The sequence below is a fragment of the Rattus norvegicus genome, chromosome 5 (assembly GCF_021556685.1).
Source record: "Rattus norvegicus strain SHRSP/BbbUtx chromosome 5, alternate assembly SHRSP_T2T, whole genome shotgun sequence".
In the NCBI taxonomy this organism is placed as follows: Eukaryota; Metazoa; Chordata; class Mammalia; order Rodentia; family Muridae; genus Rattus; species Rattus norvegicus.
This window is the reverse complement of record NC_141538.1, coordinates 101,534,189-101,550,739: the sequence shown is the minus strand read 5'-3', so window position 1 is coordinate 101,550,739 and position 16,551 is coordinate 101,534,189. Positions and strand designations below refer to the sequence as shown.

General features: G+C 40.1%; 1 protein-coding gene across 13 annotated transcripts in view; it reads left to right on the top strand.

Annotated features, from left to right (window-relative positions):
- The window catches only part of Mpdz (multiple PDZ domain crumbs cell polarity complex component), a 155,190-nt gene that overhangs the window by 39,107 nt on the left and 99,532 nt on the right, over positions 1-16,551 (top strand). For 12 of the 13 annotated variants that reach the window (XM_087547763.1, XM_087547761.1, XM_087547757.1 and 9 more), the window contains 7 exon segments: positions 3,220-3,432; positions 5,622-5,761; positions 6,685-6,898; positions 7,839-7,967; positions 9,472-9,678; positions 13,166-13,280; positions 13,572-13,660. In XM_087547763.1, coding sequence (XP_087403889.1) covers positions 3,220-3,432; positions 5,622-5,761; positions 6,685-6,898; positions 7,839-7,967; positions 9,472-9,678; positions 13,166-13,280; positions 13,572-13,660 — 1,107 coding nt within the window. 13 annotated transcript variants of the gene reach the window in all.

Sequence of the window (16,551 nt, the reverse complement as noted above, 5' to 3'; positions counted from 1 at the left end):
AGCATGGCATGGTGAGATGGTATGGTGAGGTGGAAGGGCGTGCGCTGTGGGCCCATGCAGAGGTATTCCTTCCTCCTGAGGTAGCAGCCGTGTGAGTAGTATGGAATAGAGTTTATTTAGGGTATGCAAATGGGAGTTGAGGAGTGAGTAGAGACAGAAAGGCAGAGTAAAGAAGAGGAGAGAGAAAGGGAGAGAGGAGAGGAGAGGCTAGCCAGAAACATGTGGAGGGGGGATGGGGATGGGGAGAGAGGGAGAAGGGACAGGGACAGAAGGGCCAGAGTAAGAGAGTAGGAGGTTAAGAGAGTGAGGAATGGCCAAACAGCCCCTTTTATAGTAAGCCAGGCATTATCTGGCTATTGCCAGGTAACCATGGGGTGCAGCCTAGAAGAAATGCGAGCATTCTTCTGTTTAGGTTTAGTTCAAAGGAAAAACTAGACAGAGGAGATGGTGAAACAGGAATCGGGTCATCATGATCTCTAGCTGCTTCCTGCTGACTTTGGGGCGATGTTCTCTGGGAAACCTAAGGAAATGGGAATGAGAATGTTGGCCCAGTCTGAGGAGAGTTGGCTGTGTCCTTGCTGTCCAGGGTCTGTGGAACCATTAGTGGGTGCAAGAAAGAGCAGGTCCAGTAGAAGCGACTGTCTGTAAGAATAGATTGGAGCATCTGTGTGGGTTGCTTCTCTGAAGCTGTTCTGGATATAGAGTTTGAAGGCCTGGACTTAAAAAGATGCTGAAACACACACACACACACACACACACACACACACACACACACACACACACACACATTCTCTCTCTCTCTTGCTCATGTGTGTGCACGTGCACACACACAGGCACACACACAGGCGCGCACATACACACACACACACACATACACACACACACACACACTAGAGGTAAAGAATAAAGTTAAGTTTGGGAGAAAACAGTTTTTGTTAGGCATACATTTGAAACCCTTTGGTCTTGGTGGTTGTGTTTTTTTCCTAAGAGTATACATTTTCAAACTAAAAAACAAGACATTTCATAGTGTAACTTAAGTACAGTTATAAAATATGTGGGCTGTTTTAAGTAAGTAACTCTGGCAGTCCATTTATATGAAACTCCAGGAACAGGCAAGAAGCCAGGGAAGTCACCAACCTCATTAGACTCTTAAGAGATGATCGTCACATCGCAGTGACATTTGTTCTCCAAAGACTACTCTTTCAGTGCCCTCCACTAGGTCCTCTAACATCAGAGCTTGTACTTCAGTGTTAATTTCTTACCACGAGACCATCTATTCCTGGAATTGGGTTTGTTCACTCTGGCTTACTGTAGCTGAAGTCCAAATATTTTTCACTATGCAAACAGGCCATAGGCATTAGGTCCTAGTGTGTGGGATCTTCGCCTGTCACAAGTTTTATTATGCCATCTGCTTCAACCTGATCAGTATGTCTTCTGCCGGCAGACTTCCCTGAAGTTGCCATGGCTGGGGATTAAAAAAAGCCAGTCTTGGCAAGAGAAGCTCGCTTTTGAAAAATAATAATTGATCATGCCTCCTGTAAATTTTAAAGTAAGCATTGGATAGAATTCCCAGAGGCTTCCTTCCTCTTTTTCATGGGTGACTAAAGGTAGGTAATATAATGGTAAAGTTTCGGCAGCTTTGGTGACTAAGTAAGTTTTCTGCTTTGTTTTTAAGGATAGGTAACAAATTCTTCTGTATAGAGTGGGGGCACTGTATGGAATATCTTCGCAGAGTTCATCAGCAGATGCTCCTCACCTCCTGTCTTTATCCTGGAGTGGTACTTTGAGTGATTGTGTTCTGTGTAGCACACAGAGGCAGCATGATGAAAAAGTAGCACGGTCACCCAGTGTTATTAGTCATTTGACTTTGTGTGATCTATCATCCATGAATTGGAGCTGACACTAGTAGGGGATTTGTGTGGATAAGTGTTTGTTCTGCAAATATATATTGAAGGCTTGCTCTGGGTAGGCCTTCCTTTAAAGGACAGAGACATCAAGGGAAACAGAATGGCTGGATCCTACCCCTGGGGAGTTTTACATTTTAGTTACCCGCAGTGGTAGAGTGGACGTGCTGTGACAGTGGGTGTGTACCAGCAGCATGGAAGCACTGTCCTGGTTAGCATTAACTGTCATTTTGACACAGCGGGGACTCTGTTGAAAGAGGAGACTCTGTTGAGCAATCATGTTATTAAGTTTGCCTGTGGCCTGTGCGCATGTGTCCATTTTCTTGATTGGTAATTTATGTGGAAAGGTCCAGAACCCTGAAGGAAATACCATTCTGTGGGCTGGTGGTCCTGAGGTTTAAAAAAAAAAGGGAAGCTAAGCATGAGCCAGAGAAAGACTGAGCCAGAGACCAAGCTGGCAAGTTGTCCTCTTCCGTGGTTCCTACCTCCATGCTCCTGCCTGGAACTTCTGCCCCTCTTTCCTTTAGGGATAGATACTGCCCTGGATAGAAGCCACAGAACACTTTTTTCTCTCACCGTTGTGTTTGTTTGGAGTGTTTTCCTATCACAGGAACAGGATGAAACTAGAATAAGAGCTGTGAAGAGAAGGAGGGCAAGGGCTGCCAGCAGAGCATGAGTCCTGTGTGGGATAGGTTGTCCCGGAGGGCTTCTCCATGGTAAGGTTGCATAGACCTGGGTGAAGTAAAGAACAGACCGTGAATGTCTTTACCCGACCGGTGCTGTGAAACACCTTACTGCAGTGTCAGGTAGTGTGAGGAGGTCAGCATAGCTAAAGCCAAGAGAGTGAGGACAGGACAAAGCTATTTTGAACATAACGCTGATGAATATTTCTGATGCAGAGTTGTAGATGAAACTTTGCAGAAAGGCCCTGTTTGCCCTGGCTGCTTATACTGCACAGTAAGGATTTACTGTCTAAATCACACAGGTAGGATTGACAGCCTACACCTCTGAGTGAGGAATGACCACACGCTGCTCAGTAAGGATTGACTGTCTACAGTGCTTTCGTTAGTTTTACTTGGAGCGTGTGACAGACACTGGGGTTTTCACCTTTGCGAAGTAACAATCCTTCTGGTGGTGTTATTCCACAGATAGCAGGAGCTGGTGAGATAGCGGGTTAATGTTTTGAGAAGCCTTAACCTAAAAGTAAAGAGGAAAGTGGCTGCAAAGCCACTCTCACTTCTCCCACCACCGCCGGACCACCGCAGAGCCTGGAAGTACACCAGTATCGTGGCTAATCATCTCTGCATCCTCCTAGGTAAACGTTGCTACTTTGGCAACTGCAAATGCTGACCATGCCCACACACCGCAGTTCAGCTCTGCCATCATCTCTAATCTGCAAAGTGAGTCACTTTTGCTGTCTCCAAGTAATGGGAACCTCGAAGCAATTTCTGGACCTGGTGCTCCACCTGCCATGGATGGAAAGCCTGCCTGTGAAGAACTTGATCAGCTCATCAAAAGTATGGCCCAGGTAAGAGCGTTTCTCCCTGTGACTCAGCCCTGGACATATTAAAAAAGGTCTTCAAGTCCTGGATAATTTGAGGAATTCAGCAGCATTCCTGAACAGGTTTTTTTATTTTAATTTTTCCATTAATATTTAGGATGAACATGAGTCTATTATACTAGAAATCATTGCTTAGTTGCACAGAAGTGTATTTTGGGATAATTCAAGTTTGAAGGCAGACTATAAACACATTTGACATTGAGAGATTATAAAATGTGTATGTGTCTATACACACAATGTGTATATATACAAACATCTGTATTTTATCACCTCGTTAACCATTAACTAACATTTGGTCAGTTTGCATTTGCTCCTTTTTTCCCAAGTCATAAAATTTATAATGAAAATGAAAATCCTCTTAAACCATTACTCTTACTTCTCTTTCATGGAACTCAATGTAACTACTGTTATGGGTATGGTAGGTATTTTTCTAATTCACTTTTTATTAAGTATATATAAGCACGGACATTTATATATATGATATGCTTTTATGTTTGTGATATATATACATACATATGTATGTATATATTTTTGACTTTATAACAAGAAGTTTTTAATTTTTAAAAAAAATTTTATTAGATATATTTCTTTACTTACACTTCAAATGTTATTCCCTTTCTCAGTTTCCTGTTCATAAGCCCCCATTCCCTCCCCTTCCCCTCCTCCATATGGGTATTCCTCCTATTACTGCCCCCCACCATATTCCCCTGCACTGGGGGTCCAAATTGGCAGGACCAAGGGCTTCCCCTTCCACTGGTGCCCCAACAAGGCTATTCTCTGCTACATATGCAGTTGGAGCCCTGAGTCAGTCCATGTATAGTCTTTCGGTAGTGGTTTAGTTCCTGGGAGCTCTGGTTGGTTGGCATTGTTGTTCTTGTGGGGTTGCAAGCCCCTTCAACTCTTTCAATACTTCTTCTAATTCTCCCCAAGGGGGTTCTGTTCTTAGTTCAGTGGTTTGCTGCTAGCATTGATGTCTGTATTGGACATATTCTGTATGTCCAGAACTCTCTCAGGAGAGTTCTATATTTGGTCCCTTTCACCATACATTTTTTAGCTTATCTAGTTATCATCAATCTTATCTAGTTTTGGTGGCTGTATATATATGGGCCACATGTGGGGCAGGCTCTGAATGGCCATTCCTTCAGTTGCTGCTCTAAACTTTGCTTTCATATCCTCTCCTATGGATATTTTCCCCCTTTTAAGAAGGAATAGGAGCATCCGTATTTTGGTCATCCTTCTTCTTGAGCTTCCTGTGGTCTGTGGATTGCATCTTGGGTACCTGAACAGGTTTATAATGAAAAAGAAGTTTGTGGGATTTTGTCTAGTTTAGAAGTTTCTATTAATTTTATTTTATTTAATTTTTGAGATTATAATACATCATTTGACTCTTCTCTTGTTCCTACCAAATGCTTTCAAATCAATGTTCTCTCTTTTTTATTAATTACACACATGGACACTCACACATACACACATATACATCTTGAGTAGACACCAATGAAATAAAGGAGTAAATGCGGATATTTTACCTAGTGGGTAGTGGGTACCCTAGCTGTATGAGGCGCAATGAGGGAGCGTAGCTGGAGCTAAAGAAATGAGAGACAGTTGTAGGGACAGGGTGATCATGGAGGACTGACCACCCACACTCTCTGCCGCCTTCTCCGAGTCTCTGTGTGTGTATATTCATAAGTACATAAATATAACCTTCTCAGTCTGTATAATGTTACTTACATGTTTATATTTTCAAGGCTGATCATTTGGAAAAATGATCACATTTTAAATTGAGTATTCTGTGCTACAACCTAGAAATACTCTTCTGGAAAAATGAAATGTTGTATTTTAGGTGACAAGTACTAAGCTGATCTTTCTCTAGTTCCTTCTTTTTGATAATCAAAGTAATACCCCAATGAGATAACTTCCACATGCAATATTGTTTTTGTTTGTTGTTGTGTTTGTTTTATTTTATTTTGAGACTGCTTTAGTTGATTTTGATTTCGCTATGGCATCTGGGCTAGCCTCCATTTCCTACGTAGCCCAGGCTTGCTCACAGTTCTCTTACCCTCCTCTCATTCTCAAAGAGCTGAGATTAAAAATATACACCATTGCCACCAACTAGTCATCGGATCTTCACTTTGTTTTCTATTTTGTTTCCTGAACAGGGTCGCCATGTGGAAATATTTGAGCTCCTCAAACCTCCATGTGGAGGCCTCGGCTTCAGTGTCGTTGGGCTCAGAAGTGAAAACAGGGGAGAGCTGGGGATTTTTGTTCAGGAGATTCAAGAGGGCAGTGTGGCTCACAGGTGAGACTGCTACAGCAGCTCCTTTGTTCTACACAGGGAAGGGTTTTGACCACTGTAGGAGGAGATGAATGCAAAGAAAAGGCTGAAATGATCAGACATTAACCGGGTCTTAGAAGCCGTTATTCCTTGGGAGTATAAAGCAAGTCCATTAAAATGAGAGTCACGGGGTGAGGGAGATGCTGACGTTCTGGCCGTGCTAGTACGAGGACCCGAGTCTGGATCTCCAGGACTCATAGAAAAGTCAGATGCAGAGGCACACGTCTCTAACCCAGTACTGGGCCAGCACAGACAGGCATTTGCCAGAGTTTGCTGGGCTACCAGTGTTGCTAAGATGAGCTTTGGATTCTCTGAGAGACTGTCTCAAAAATGAGATACAGAGCAGTACAGGAAGACACTCAACCTGTGTCCTTCCTACACATGTGCCTAAGCAGCCGTGCACATGCACACACATGTCACACACATTAGAGTAGCTTTTAAATGGCCATCAGTTATATTTTAGTAAGTGAAGAAACAAGTATGATCTTTTGTTCATTGTTATTATTGGATCTCATTTTGAATAAAAGTCATTAGAACTGTCCCATTATAGTTTGAATTTTGTTTTATTAATGTAGTCAGAGTAGGAAGAGATGCATACTTTCATTTTTAACATAAAAGACCATCCCTAAATGAATGTTAGTCAGCTTTCGATGAGAAGAGTCCATTGACAGTGGATCACATAGCCAGATAGCATGGAATTACCACAAGTACGGAGGGGTGGGGGTGGGGGCAAATCCTGCACTTTTAAGTAGAGATTCAGGTACAAGTTTTTAAAATATGTGTATTCTACACTAGGATTAAAGTGGCCTGAACATTCCCAGCCACAGGAACTGTCATTTCCTTGAGAGCATTCACATCTTTCATTACTTCATTTCCTTCCCTGATAGAGATGGCAGACTTAAGGAGACTGACCAGATCCTTGCCATTAATGGCCAGGTCCTAGATCAGACGATCACACACCAGCAGGCCATCAGCATCCTGCAGAAGGCCAAAGACACTATACAGCTTGTTATTGCCAGGGGGTCTTTGCCGCATATCTCCAGCCCACGAATTTCCCGTTCTCCATCTGCAGCCAGCACAGTTTCAGCCCACTCGAATCCAGTGAGTAGACGAGGAAACAAACACTCCTGGTCTTTTCAACTGTGCCCACTTTCTACTGCCTGCTCTTTCCTCAGGTCTTGCTAGTTGGTTTGCTTGGTTTTAGTTTTTAGGTTATTTTTTTAATAATTATTCTTTTATGTATTCCTACTTGGTGTATTTATTTCTGAATTCTGGTTGTTTTGAACCTTTAGAATAGCTTTTACTTTACATGATTCTTTGACAGCATTAATAAAAATGGAGTCCCTTAATAAAATTTACTTTATCTGTAAGTGGATACAAATCTTTATTTTGCTTGATTTTGCTTTCCCTTTTTTCCTTTTCCTCTTTCCTTTTCCCTTTTCCTTTTCTTTTCCACGATTCCCTTTTCCCTTTTCCTTCTTCCCTCTTCCCCTCCCCCTTCCCCTTCCCTTCCTCTCCCCTCTTTTTCCTTACCCATTCCTTCTTTCCTTTCCTTCCTTTTCTTTCTTTTCTTCTTTTGTGCATGTTCATTCAATCTCTCCCTAGATAGCCTAGAACTCACGGTGTGGATCAGGCTTGCCCTGAGCTCTCAGGATCTGCCTGTCTCCACTTCCTGAGTGCAGGGATTGAAGATAAGTGCCACATCCTTATGTAGTTACAGTTAGCTGGCAGTGATGGCATAAACTGCTACAAATCAGTATCCTACTTCAAAGCATAATTAGGCAGACTTTCCTAATCTAGGGCCGCTGTTGGGTTGGAACTTTTTATCAAGGAAGTTTTCCAAATATCTTTAAAAACCAGTGCATGTTTCTGCATGTTAAATTATATCACTACAGTGATGTATTGATAACTATAAAAAGGATCAGATAGATAGTGATAACAGTCTGTTACTAAATGAAAAGCCAGAGTTGGTTAGTCATGGGTCTATATGAACTCAGTTTTCAACACCAACCAAATACTCATCCAGAAGCTTTCCTTTTAGACTCACTGGCAGCATGTGGAAACTATCGAACTTGTGAATGATGGGTCTGGTCTGGGATTTGGCATCATAGGAGGAAAAGCAACTGGTGTGATAGTCAAGACAATTTTGCCTGGAGGAGTAGCTGACCAGGTGAGCTACTGTTGCAGGTCTGTTTTGTTGTTGTTAACCCAGAGGTGTGGCTTCATCATAGAGGTTTTCTGTTTAATAAAAGGAAAATTTGATCAACTAACGATCTTTCATTTTGTTGGACTGGCCTTCAAGTATTCTCTTACACTTGGAAGAGAGTACTTAGAAAATAGGCATGGACCATACTTAAAATGCAGTTGTGTCCAGTGCACTGAACACCCTGAAGAACCACAGACGAAACCAGCCTGATGATTCTAGTCCCGGTAGAAACATCTACCTGTTGTTTGAGAGTTACATATTTGTAAACCTGGCAGCTGTTCAAAAAGCATGTTGTGTAAAAAATGCATTATCGTTGAGGTAAAACCTTGTACCTTTAGTGCTGGCTCTCTGGTGTCATCGTCGTACGTGACACACAGCCAATTTTCCATTTAGTTTGTGGACATGTTGTTGCTTCTGAGATGTGCCATTATTTCTTTCTATTTATTTATTTATTTATTTATTTATTTATTTATTTATTTATGTATTATTTATGTATTTATGTATTTATTTATTTATTTTTGCGTAGGAAGATGATATAGTTTTATCTGTATTTAATATTTTTAACTTTATAGGGTTATAAGGCTATTGTTTTCACTAATAGATTTGAACTTAAACTTGGAAGCTGAGTTCATCAGATATCCCTCACATTCATGAGTGAGGTCCTAGTTAGACAACAGTGATGTTGTATCAACAGTAAAATAACATCTAAGTATTATATGACATCTAGCAATAGCAAATGAACTTCACAGGCTTGAAAGAAAAGGAAGAACCCTATATATACTCTCCCTTTCCAGGACATAGAAAATATAAGTACAATGAGCTTTAAATCCACTAAAATAAAATGAAATGTCAAGGTTAATTCTTAGTTGGACTGGCCACTGCCTGGTCTTCTTCAGCCATGAGTCACTAGTCACTGTCGTGATGTACTGTGCAGAGCAGTCTGTCATTTTGGGTTTTTGTTTTAAATATTGTTCACTTCACTCTCTTCTATCTTCATTTTCCTTTCACTAGAATGTTATCTGGAAATTCATTCTTTGCAGCATTCATAATTGAGATGGCCAGATAGAAACTGTAGGAACGTTGCAGCTCTTTCTCGTGTTCCACATCACATTCTAATTCATGTGAGCTGTGTTTGCATGATGACTTCATACCTCATCTATGCTTAATGACATCTTTTCTTGTTCTTCAAAACTAAAAATCACACAAAATCATGTTTTATTTTCATGAGAATTCTTAGCTAGAAGTCAAGCTGAAAGAAAAACTAGCTATTGATTTAACAAATTATCTGTAAGTTTCATTTCCTTTTACAACATTGAATGTTAAAAGACAGTTCACATACAATTTAACACTTAGTTTTATGTGATTGACATGTCATATTGTCATTTGTGTTATTGTCTTTAGATCAGAACTTTTCAAGTGCAGTTATAATAGAAGTGCCTTAATTATTTTAATGCTTTTTTAAAATCAGCATGGTCGACTATGCAGTGGAGACCACATTCTGAAGATTGGTGACACGGACCTAGCAGGGATGAGCAGTGAGCAAGTAGCACAAGTCCTCAGGCAGTGTGGAAACAGAGTTAAACTGATGATTGCCAGAGGCGCTGTAGAAGAAACTCCAGCACCTTCCTCTTTGGGCATCACCCTCTCCTCTTCCACATCTACTTCAGAGATGCGAGTAAGTAGCTAAAAACAGTTGATGTAAAAGGGTAAATGTGAATTTTATTTACCGGGTGTAATCGTTGTCTCGGAGCTTCTTGCTGAATAAGCTCACCTTTTCTGTTGTTTCTGAACTCTGGCTGGCTGGTTCAACTTGCTGGCCGTTCTGGCTCAAACTATGCCCACCCTCCAAGCTGACTGAGTCAATCTGACTTCTCTCAGCTTCTCACTGAATTGCTGCATTTGGCCTTAAACTAACTCTCCCAATTTGTTATAACCTTCTGGGTCCTTATTCTCTGACTTCAGCCACCTCTACTGACCTGCCCTGAACTCAGGAACACGTTTAGCTCTACTTCACTGCACTCACTGCACTGACTCCCAGCTGACTGACCCTTTCTCCCTGCACTGCTCTTAAATAGCTTTTCTTTCTTGTGCTGTTCTTATGTTCTATCAAATCATTCTCTGATCCGTCACTTTGTCTGCCCCTCAATTAGACTTCACTTTCAAATATGGCTGCTTCCTTCCACCAGCTAACCTTACCTACATTGTTTGGGATTAAATGTGTATACTAAGGACATGTTTATATTTCATCAAGATCATACTGTAATGCAGAAGGTCTATGTGATCCCTTGCCTGAGCAGCCATGTTGCAGGATTAAAATTCCTCTACATAAAGGTCTAAGCAAACAGCATTCAGATATTTATTTAAAAGTTAGATTTAGGGGCTGGGGATTTAGCTCAGTGGTAGAGCGTTTGCCTAGGAAGTGCAAGGCCCTGGGTTCGGTCCCCAGCTCCGAAAAAAAAGAACCAAAAAAAAAAAAGTTAGATTTATTGATATCCATATGTATTAAAAGAATATAACAAAAAGCATGGGTAGAGATGCTAATGTTTTATTTATTGAGAATTCCTTGCTTAAAGATTCTAGGAGATCATTTCATACTTTCTGTAAGCAACTGTTTTATAAGAATATTTGGAATTCTAGTATTGTATTATTCAAATCATATAATATTTGAGTTTGTCATTGTCTTACTTAGAAGACTTTTTGTCAACTGGGCCATTATTCTAATCATGGCCTTCTGACAACTTTTCTCTAGAAAGTTTCTTATGTGGCAGTTGGGGATTGGGAGCCAAGATGGTGGAAACAGATGAGGCTTATGGACATCCCTGTGACATTTCTTTAATCTGTGCTAGCTGTGGACTATTAACAGATCTATAATGAGTGATTGTCACTGTAAATATTTGTTTAAAACACTAGTTACACTTTGGCATGGCACATTGGCCATGAAACATTTGGCATCATTCATTAGTATAGCGTGCCATATTTGTCCTAAATTTGATATGAAAAAATGTTGGGAAGTTTCAAAATTCTTTTTTTTAAGATTTATTTATTTATTATACATAAGTACGCTGTAGCTGTCTTCAGACCACCAGAAGAGGACATTGGACCCATTACAGATGCTTGTGAGCCACCATGTGGTTGCTAGGATTTGAACTCAGGACCTCTGGAAGAGCAGTCAATGCTCTTAACCATCTTAACTGAGCCATCTCTCTAGCCCCAAAGTTCTTGAAAATTAAAAGTTATATCAGTTGGTTTCAGGTCATAAGTCTACAGTGGATAAAATAAAGTAAATGCAGCCAAAAGTGTCTTAAACATTTTAGAAACAAATTTTACCCATTTCTGGGTAAATTTTCCAGCACATGCCAGTCCTGTATCCATTTCTCATACATGTAAAATATCCACATTTTCTTTTATTAAAACTGCTCTAATCAGTTGCTGCAAATTCTTTTGTTAAGAACCTATCCTCCCCCATAAACCCTTTTAAACTTTATTAGCCCACTTGAAATTTCCATGATTCTGTTGTTTTTAGGACTGATTTGGTTGCTATTTTTACAGAGAGAAAAGAAGAAAGCAAGCTTGTTTATCGAAGTGTTTAAATGCCATTCTTTTGTGGAAAACAAAACATTTTATTCAGCAATATATAAATGAATGCAATACCAGAAACTACTCGATGTAATGAAAGCTTAGGACAGTGTCTATTCTCTGCGTATATCATCATCTCTGAAGCTTGTGCCCCGTTTAAAACCATTCGATAGTCAAATTGCCACCCTCTAAAATAGCACTCGGGTAACTTATTAAAAATAGAAAACACATTTGTTTCAATTGAAGCAGATTTTATCCTGTCATTTTCTTGTAATTATCTAAACTTTAAACTTTTGCTAAGTTTGCACAGATAATTATGTGCAATGGAAAATAAATCCAACTTTACTTGTAAAATTACACTTCATTTAGGTGGACTATCAGTGAGATAACTGTTTACATAGATCAGAAGATGTCAGTGGCCAGCCAGCTCCAAGCTGCTTGGCTATAAAAGCCCATTGCCTTGAGTTTTTGGTAGGATTGACTGGAAGGTCTGTTGACATCATGCCAATGTATAGGATCAGTGGCTTATTGACAACATCATGTGTCAGCTCACTAATGCTTAATTGAGGGAGTCTTCTTTACCTGTGGTCCCACATGCAATTAATAGTGACTATAATAGTATATATTAGAGAAGGCTTAGACCCAAGAAAGCTGTTTTCAGATACCATTCCAGAACAGGAGAATGCCAGTTGATAGGCACACTTTCTTGATGAATATCTTTAATTTACCAAACAAAAAGGGCAATGTAAAAACATCCTTGGTGCCATTTACTTCTTTTAAAAAATAAGTCACAAGCCTACATATAACATGGCTGTGGGGGAGATTCAGCCATATTCATGGTGTTAGAATCAAGTAAAAAGTTGTAGGTAACAGTGGGAGCTCTCTTGTAGAGGCTGAGACCCTATGTTTTATAGTCTTATGTACTGTACCTCATTGAGAAATAGGAGCCCTGCAACCACACTGTGGGAATGTGAGTTCTGCCTCCCCAGATTTCAGCTGTTTATCCCTGGAAACATGTATATGCCTCCTTCCTCTGGGAAAGATTGATACAATTGGACATCTCACTGGCCTCCCAATGATGTCGGGAATTCTAGGCTTTATAAGGATAAGGAGTGAAGACATGCCAACCCCATCCCAAAGACACTGTTCCATAAACAGCCGCTGGTCATTACTCTTCTTGGTAGGTGTTTGTCCAGAAAGCGATGATTAGAAAGATTTAACTGACAGCACTACATCTTAACTTTTTAATATCAATTTAAAGCATGACATCTTTGACCTTTAAACATCCTATCTCCTTTAGAAATGAAGAGATATATCTGAAAATACTTTGTTAACAAGAAGCTATTTAATATTTAACATTTTGTCTGTATAGCATGTTTGTCTGGTGAGGGGAGCTCAGCTTTCTTTTCTACATTCTTTTCTGAACGGAAATGCAGTGTTCAGTCTGTATTGTCAGGGTATAAGGGGCCAACTGTACAGTTAGAGATGCCTTAGCAGAATTGAATCTTTGACTTTGAAAATTGACCTTAGTCTTTCTTACATGTTGATTTATCTGAAGATTTATCTATTTATTGATACTGCTTTAGGTTGATGCTTCTACTCAGAAAAATGAAGAAAGTGAGACGTTCGATGTGGAACTCACTAAAAATGTCCAAGGATTAGGAATTACCATTGCTGGCTATATTGGAGATAAAAAATTAGGTAACTTAAAGCCTAAATATTTTCTACACATTGCAGCCATCTTAATATCCGTGTTATGAGATATTCGATCATTATATGCTTTCTGGTGTGGACAGCTTTCTTAGAAACAGTTTGGTATAGGTGACTCTGATATGACATGCTGAACAATTGCTGTGTTCTTTGTACTAAGTGCCTGTGTGGCTTATCAGTAAATACTTAGTCATAATTAGGATTTTTATTTGAAAGGCAGAAGGTGGCTTTTCTTTGTGTGTGCTTTATAAGTAGTGAAAACGTTCTTCCTTCTAATCTTAGAGCCTTCAGGAATCTTTGTAAAGAGCATTACAAAGAGCAGTGCTGTGGAGCTTGATGGAAGAATCCAGATTGGAGACCAAATTGTAGCAGTGAGTTACACATTCATTTATAATTCTGCTGTCTGCTGATGAAGAATTGCATTGTCTGAGATTAGTATGATGGCTTAGTGGTTAAGCTATGACTGCTCCTCCAGAGGACCTGAGTTTGGTTCGTAGAACCTGTGTGGAACAACTCAGAAACATATCCACACATATACATGCAGATAAAAATAAAATCTTATAATGAGGAAATAATTTCTTATCTATGAATACATTTATATGTGTGGGTACAAGTGTGGTCATTTGCCCATGTGTGCCAGAGGCCATGGGGCCATGTTTGGTGTATTCCTCTATAGTTTTCTCTGTGTGTTTGTTAGGACAGTGTTTCTCACTGAACCTGGAGCTCATTGGTTGGCTAGACTAGCAGGCAAGTGAGTTCCATAGGATCTATCTGGCTCTGGCTCTTGTTGAGGTTAAAGACTACATGGCCTTGCCTGGGTTTTATGTGGGTACTATCGATCTGAACTCAGCTCCTCATGCTGGAGACTCAAACAATTTACCCACTGAGCTCTGGACCCAGCATTATGATGATTGTACTTAGTAAAGATCTGCATTTATTGACATTAATTTTTTTGTTTGTATTTGGTGTGTTTGTATGTGTGTGTGTGTGTGTGTGTGTGTGTGTGTGTGTGTGTGTGTGTGTGTGTGTGTATGCACATAGGTATGTCTGTCTGCTGGTGTTTGCACATATGGAGGCCAAAGGATGACACTGGATGTTTTCTTCTTTCTTCTAGCCTTATTTTTGAGACAGGGTCACCAATTTTCTAGACTGACTGAGCCCAGGGATATTTTCATATTAATTAATTTATTTATTCACTTTACACCCCCCCCCCCACAAATACTTGCCCCCATTTCTCAAGCCCTCCTTGGGTACCAACCCTCCCTGTATCCCAGGGATCTTCATGTATGTATCTCCTAACACTAGGATCATAGAAGTGTACCACCATACCCAGTCTTTTCACATGGGTAGCAAGATGCCAACACAGGTCCTTACACTTGCACATCAAGCACTTTACCTGACGAGCCATCTCCTAACTCCAGATCCATTCTTTCAATCTAATTTTAGTGGCTTGAGACTGTCATTATAATGGCCTAATTTATTATTTTCAGATTAGATGGAATATTGGATCCAAACATTCCTTTCTTTAAGTCAAAAACAAAAATTAATTTCTTTACAGTTTTTCATGTATTTGAATTATGGTCATAATGAATTTGTTATACTAAAATTATAGTATATTTTCTTGTGTATATTCTGAAGGAAGACCTGGTGTTTACTGTAGCTGGATTTTCACTTACACGTATGTTTTTAACCTTGAATGACACTGCGGTGTAGATGAGCTCCTTTCAGTTCTATAAACGTATAGGATTGAAAGAAAGAAATCCCGAAGTCTTCAATCTGGTCATTGTGGTATCATAGGAAAGCTTTGAGTGTATGGCCACTTCACGTAGTCAATAGAAAAGTAACCCTCTGTTCAGTGGATACTACCTTCTTCAAACTGCTCTGTGATATAGAAACTAACTTAGGTTAACCACACGGGGAAACCTGTAGATGGTATGATTTCTTAGGGATAGAAAAACTAAAGACCATCAGATGACCTGAAGATAGGAAGCCTGTTTGTTTTCCTCTGTCTAAACTTCTGTAACTATAAGATCTTTCTCATTGCCAGTAGTATTATTTTAATATCATTTTGAAGACATCGGTGGCGAATGCTGACTGATTAAAAGATTCCTTAGTCACACTGTTTTTCACATAGCACAAGCCAAATAACCCAGATACTGTTGGTAGGCAACTGGCTGAACAAAATAGGTGTGTGTGTGTGTGTGTGTGTGTGTGCACACAGGTATGTCTGTCTGCTGGTGTTTGCACATATGGAGGCCAGAGGATGACACTGGATGTGCAGTACGTCACTCTTTGACCTGCCAAACACGGAAATTCTTTTACTTGCTACAACCTTAATCAGTCTTGAGGACAGTGTGCTGACTGAAATAAAGGAGGTGTAGAGACATGTGTGATCCCACTGCCGTGACCCAAGCTTGTCAGAGAAATGGCAGGTGGGAGTGGTGGCTCTGGGGCCGTGGTGGCGTCAGATGGTGGGAATTGTCATTCAGCATGACACTGAGTCATGTACATGATGAAAAACCCTAAAGGTGGCTACAAACCACTCTGCAACATTTATCACTAGGAACTTGATGGTTAGAAAATGCTAAATTGGTAAGTTTTGTTGGTGGTGTTGTTGTTGTTGCTACTGCTGTTGTTGTTACATATCTATCACATTTTAGAAAAAAACAGATTAAGGAATATTACTTCTGCCCTTGGAAAGTCTATAGTGTGTCTCCCAGAGTGTCCCTGGCATTAGAACTGTGAATCTTAACTGTATCTATCTTTTGAAGTTCAACTGAAAGATCAGGTTGAGCTTTCTGCCTCCTTGGGTAAGAGCTGTGAAGACTTTCTCAGTACATCTCAGTCTTACCGTGAATGGAATGAGCTGCTGCCCCTTTTTTATTTTGGGAGTGATGGAAAGAATGAAGAGACAGCGTGGATCCATGTATAATTGTCCTAGTCAAGGTTACTATTGCTACTGAGAAACCATCATGACTGAAAGCAAGTTGGGGAGTGCTTACCGCTCTAAAGGTGGTAGGCCCTGGGAGAATGGAGCCGAAAAAATGAGGCAGACTAAAGTCTCATGCAATAGTGAAATTTATTCAGGGCATCAGACAGTTTATACTCTGACAATTAAGAGACATCACTTGAGTAAAGCCATTAGTTCAAGCTGTGTACAATCACAAGGACACACCATCTCTGGCAAAAACAGGTGTATCCAGAGGCATAGAAAAGGATAGTTCAAACATTTAATTGAAGAATAAGAACAAACAGTACTGAG